This window comes from Bombus bifarius, unplaced genomic scaffold, assembly GCF_011952205.1.
Source record: "Bombus bifarius isolate JDL3187 unplaced genomic scaffold, Bbif_JDL3187 scf7180000007973, whole genome shotgun sequence".
NCBI lineage: Eukaryota > Metazoa > Arthropoda > Insecta > Hymenoptera > Apidae > Bombus > Bombus bifarius.
The window spans coordinates 4,400,100-4,406,304 of record NW_022884359.1 but is presented as its reverse complement, the minus strand read 5'-3'; the positions used below and the strand labels follow the sequence as shown (position 1 = coordinate 4,406,304).

The 6,205-nt window shown below is 41.3% G+C and overlaps 1 protein-coding gene across 1 annotated transcript; it reads left to right on the top strand.

Moving 5' to 3' along the window:
• Nucleotides 1-3,826: 3,826 nt before the first annotated feature.
• LOC117216714 (alpha-glucosidase-like) lies at nucleotides 3,827-5,683 on the top strand. The gene has a single exon (XM_033463657.1). It carries the CDS (start codon nucleotides 3,852-3,854, stop codon nucleotides 5,568-5,570), a length of 1,719 nt encoding a protein of 572 aa, XP_033319548.1. The 5' UTR covers nucleotides 3,827-3,851; the 3' UTR covers nucleotides 5,571-5,683.
• Nucleotides 5,684-6,205: the final 522 nt, after the last annotated feature.

The window sequence follows — 6,205 nt, the reverse complement described above, 5'->3', positions numbered from 1 at the left end:
AAACGAAGGGTCTTAACCGCCCTCGAGAGAAAGTGGTTCGTGGGAGGAAAGTTGCATCATACGTGAGAAAAACCAACTTTCCCTTGTCAAGCCGTAGTAGACAAAGGTCTTTACATATGCTTCGGAAACAGACGTTTGTTTGGTTTTAAGGACCTCGACTAGGAAATTCCTGAGATTTATGGAAGATACTTGAGACTATTGAGCGTACGCAGTGAGTATCCGAAGACATCTGGTTGCCATCTTGCCCGCGGTGTGTGGCCTGGGCCAGGTAGAGTGTTACGCGACATAACAGCCTTGACGGGGAGAGAAGTCGTTAAATTATAAATTTAGAATCGTCCGCGAACTAAATCGAGGTATCGCATAAAAATAATTAATTAGGAACGCAGCTGATGGCGAGTATTTCCAGTCGAATTTTCCACGCCGTAAATTACGGATGAATCAGACGTGGTTAAAATAGACTTTCTCTGTTCTCTTTTCTTTCACCGATTTCCTCAGCTACGAAGAAAAAGCATCGCGGCTGTCGATCCATAGCTCGTTAATTAATTGTCCATTTACGGATTTAATGTGATTGCATTATTTAGCGCGACGGAACTCGTTCATGAGTTTTCGAATATTCATAGAATAGTGATCGACTATATGACGTATATACATTCCTGTTTTTTTTAACGAACATAATATAGAATTTATTATTAGTTTTTTGTTATATGATTTTTGAGATAACAATGGACGAATCTTGGTGCGTATGTTCGTTGAAAAATGCTGGTCTGAGTCGAATGAAAGTCGAGTTGCAAGAGGTGGATGCAGGAAGGACAAGGAGAGGATTATCCCTGAAAAGAGTTGTGAGACAAAGTCCTATGGAGTAGCGAGCTACAACCGCGAACGAGGGCTAATAACCTAGGAAGTTAATTACGGCCGTAAACTGCAAGGGGGTTGTTTGACTATCCCTTCGTAGCAAGGGTGGCTGACATAACGTGGCCTCGTTATAACAGAGCCGCGCTAATCCCTCGTCTCGCATTGCCCTTTCGAAGTGATCGCACATCGTGAAAAACACCCTCTCACCCTGCGTGCCGCAAACCTATGGAAATTAACTCGAAACCCCGACTTAACCTACGGCTAACCGCGCGCTAACACCTGCAACTCTTTCTCATAATTATTTTCCATGTTCAAACTTCATTTTGTGATCTGATTCTTTAATACATTTACCTTCTAAGTTCGTAAATTCGATCGGAGATTAAAGCTCCGTTTGAACCAAGTAATTTGAAATGTTTTTATCAAACATAAGGATTCGTTGAGGAACATGTATCAATGTAGCATAAGCTTAGTTATAATTTATTACTAACTTATATTCTCGAAGCTTTGATGGTAACAGACATCGTGAATTACGAGTATTAAATAAAAATTAACGCGTACGAGCCTCACTGCGGATAGATCAATGGATGATTCTACTTAAAGCTTCAATTTAGTAGGTGATTATAAAGCTCTCACAGAGAATACTACTTACCGCAATTATTTTGTCCTACAGGACTAATTGCAGGGATGGAAAAATGGCTACAAAGTTTGGTATAGTTATTTCTATGGTAAATAATGAAACGACTGCGATTAAAACACGGTCTAAAAAAGTGAAACATGGTACTGAAGAGACTGATAACTACGAGGGAAGAACGAATGTTTACAATATGAATAATTCATTGTTTCGGTGAAATTGCCCCCGGCACCGCTATGAACAATGAATGAATGCAGTTCGCAATAAGCCAAGAAGAAAATTACACGCAGAAATAATGCTATGGCGAAACTTTGTTCCTGTGGCGCGGTGCCGGTTCTACACGAGTACCATGTTAGTCCTTGCTTGTTGCGAAATCTACGGGCATGTATCTTCCAGCGTAAATCACGAGCAGAAGTATTACATTCAGCCATTATTACTGAGAATTTGTTCTATCCGCGTTATTAAACGACAGAGAACCATCGTAATCTCAAGCATTAATTAAGCTTAAACGAAAGTTCTAATTAAACGAAGAAAACTTTCTTGTTTACCAAGCATAGTACGCCTCCTTGTGTACCAACTATTCGTCATTTTTCTTTCGTCTCTGGCGTTTGCCTGGAAGAAATCTACATATAGATGTCTGATAATGGAAAAAGATCACTTTTCTGACAAAAATCGGATACTGGACCGTGGTTCCGGAATCGACGCGGACCATGTTCTATTTCAGCGGTGTATCGTTGGCCGCGTACCACCAAAACAATGCGTGTCAGAGAACATTTTTGCGACCGATCCGGAAAACGTTTCCTTTATCCGTGGCGCGCGAGCCGGATTGATCGGTGAAAAAAATAGGCTGTGACTCGCTTTTTTCCCCTAGCTGGACAGCGATATCATTCAAATTTGATGAATATTGACAGTCGGTAGGCGCTCTGGTTGATTATCTTTATGCGCGGTTTGTTTTACAAACCAACGTTGCTAATGGCGTGCGTGCACACCAGAAACCGATTGAAAATTTCAGCGTTATCGAAGTTTGAAATTTTGATAAATCGTTTCGAATTCATTGCGTGGATCCAAAAAGGAAACTAGGTCACGTCACACTTTAACCGTCAAAAAGAGAAAAAAGAAATTGATAAAACCCTGTCAATTCCTCGATTGACTTTCGTCCGACTCTTTATTCCCCTGTGAATAATACCGATGGCTGGCTCAGTTGCATTTCTTTTCTTCTCAATTATGAAGAATTGTTATCAAGGGTGCCGGTTATAAAAATTCTGTTTCCAATACGATGTATGGAAATAGCTTGCACATAGAGCTTTCAATCTATTGTGGCGTGCAACATTTTATAGAATGTTGTGTCATTCTTTCCTCGTTACGCGTTCTTCTCGTTGAGTTTGAAGTTGATCTCTATTTGAAGTTGAAACTAACATTGTTCGCTAATAAATTGTACTCCTCTTTTTCATCGAAACAACGCGATTTCGATTACCTGTTTTGATAGATACCCGTATCGGTTCGATATCGCGGCTTAGAAAACGTATCGCCATCTGGCAAAATCGTCCAGTTTAACAAAAATAATCTTTTATCATTTATATAGATTCTTTAATTAATTAACATCGAGTTAATGATAGCAATTAGAACAGGATCATGGTATTTGGAAATTTTACAAGAATTACGCATTTTCACGTCGTTGATAATCGATTCCCTACAGATACAAAAAAGGGAGAAGATTGCCGTGACGCAGATAAATGGCAAATTTATTCGCGACGGCGGACTTCGGGCCTCAAATTGGTCTCGGTAAAAAGAAAGTAAGAAACTGATCTGTTAGAGCGTAGCTGGTCGAATAATTAGTCGGGACACGACAGAAACGAAACCGGCACGCATAAACGTCTTGAACACGCAAGGTCGTGCGGTTCTAGGTGTTTATCCGTCTTTCGAGTAGCTCGGCACTGCGAGGAATCTTATCGTGAGTTGCATTCCGTGCAATGTTCTCCACTCATTGAAAAACCTTGCGATTTTTCACGATAAGAAATCGAAGCTTCGATGTGTTCTTCAAAGAAAGAAAGCTGCTATCGAGTGTGAAAAAATGTTTGAAGATATAAGAAAGTATAGAAAACAATTTCGATATAGAAAGTTTCTCTCTCAGGAAAAATCAGAAGGCAAAAAAATAAATTGATACATGGTCTATGATAAAAGTCAAGTATCTAACTATCTTCTCGTTATCGTTGACAGCTACTCGAAATGGTATTATCTTTGATTAATTGAATAAAAATGATTTGATAAAAGCGATTTTAGATAATCGAAATGTGCAAGTAAATAGATGTATAATATCGTCGCGTACTATAAAGGGCCGTCCGCGTTCCTCTTGGTGCAGTAGTCCATCATGTTTCGACTAACGATTACATCGTGTTTCTTATTGTTCGCGCTAAGCGCGGCAGTAGACGTGAACTGGTTCAAAAATGCCATCGTGTACCAAATCTACCCGAGGAGTTTCAAAGACAGCAACGGAGATGGTATCGGTGATTTGAACGGTATCACCAGCAAGCTGGAGCATATTAAAGACATCGGTGCCACTGCTCTCTGGCTATCACCAATTTATAAGAGTCCACAAGTTGATTTTGGTTACGACATCTCCAACTATACCGACATCGATCCCACTTACGGAACTCTAGCGGATTTCGACAAACTGGTAGCCAAGGCCAAGTCCCTCGGGCTCAAGGTGATCATGGACTTCGTGCCTAATCATAGTTCTCCCGAGCATCCCTGGTTCAAGAAGAGTGTTCAAAAGATCAAGCCATACGACGAATACTACGTCTGGCGCAACGCCAAGATCGTCAACGGGACCAGAAAACCGCCAAACAACTGGTTGAGTGGCTTTGGAGGCTCGGCTTGGGAGTGGAACAACGTCCGTAAGCAATACTATCTGCATCAATTCGCTATAGGTCAACCAGATTTGAATTATCGCAACAAAGATTTGAATCAAGAGATAAAGAATGTGTTGACATTCTGGATGGACCGCGGGGTCGATGGTTTCCGCATTGACGCTATCAATCTGATGTTTGAGGATATCAATTTTAGGGATGAACCGAGCGCAAACAGAACCGATATCCCTAGTGACGATTACGACAGTCTGCTTCATATTTACACGTTAGATCAGAACGAAACCTACGGCACGCTCAACAGTTGGAGAAAGCTGATGGACGACCACTCCAACCGTACTAATTCCGATCCTAGGCTAATTCTCACGGAAGCATACACCACGCACGAACGTACCATGAAATACTACACAGCTGGCTCCAATGTTCCCTTCAACTTTATGTTCATTAGGAGTCTGGACAACAAATCTACCGCGATGGACTACAAAAATTTGATAGATAAGTGGGTGAAAAGCGTGCCGAGTGGCAACGTGCCGAATTGGGTCGTGGGCAACCACGATAACCATCGCGTGGCGTCTAGATTCGGCACTGGACGAGCTAATATGATTATCCAGATGGCGATGGTTCTACCAGGTATAGCGGTTATTTACAACGGAGACGAAATCGGAATGGTAGACAGACCATTCACGTACAAGGAGACTGTCGACCCAGCCGGTTGCAACGCTGGTCCTGCCAGATACTACTTGAAATCCAGAGATCCAGAAAGAACACCGTTCCAATGGGACAGTACCACCAGCGCCGGATTCTCCAATAGTACGAAAACCTGGTTGCCTGTGCATCCCAATTATAAGACATTGAACCTGGCAGCTCAGAAGAGAGCAACTAGCTCCCCATATCAGCTGTTCAAAAAGTTAATGAACATAAAGAAACGACCAGTAATCGCAAGGGGCTCTTTAAACGTTTCAGTATTGGATAAGCAGGTTTTGGGTATTACTCGTACTCTAGGAAGCGAAACTGTAATTGTTATGCTCAATTTCGGCAATGAACCTGTCAAAGTAAATGCTAGAGCTTCCCTGTCAGTTCCTCCTGCCTTGGTAGTTTATGCTGCCGATGTTGATTCCTATCCTCGTCCTGGTACCATGGTTTTCACCAATTCGATAACTATTCCTGCATCTTCCTCCGTCATGTATACCTCTCCTAATATATATCGTTCCATGAATGAGTAATTTTGATTTTGCATTTTTTACGGGTTTTGGCAACGTTGACGAATCGCTTGTACCATGTTATTGATGTATTGACGATTAATTTTTAATAAACCTTATTCTATTTATCTCGTTTTTATGGTTGTAATTTTTTAATTGTGCAGTTCCATTTAGATCTATTTCGGTGTTATTTTCCAGCGATTTTTCCATCTCCACGTAGTATTATTCGTCGATAAACCTCGGTTCGAAATAGACAATAAACTTCCGACTCTTCCCTGCAGCTTTTACGAAAATTTAACGAACCTCCAGCATCACAAGTAGCGAACTTCCATAATTATTTGCGCCAGAAATGGCAAAACTACGCGAATATTAAATGCAAAATCCTGTTAACAAGATCACGACTGTTTAAAACAAAGTGGTTAATTGTACATTACGATTTTTATCGCGCCGCACCGTCGCTGTTGTACGCTCGTCCGATTAAAAATCTCAATCTCCGCTCGCGCGTACAATATCAAGCTTCGCGATTTTTTACCGCACATCCGTTCCCTGCTGCGGCATTCCAATGAGTAAATCAATGACTACATTTTTAAAACGTGACGAATTACCTTGGTTTCGTATCGTCAGCGAATCGAAAATTTCGCCGCATTTTAAACGACAGC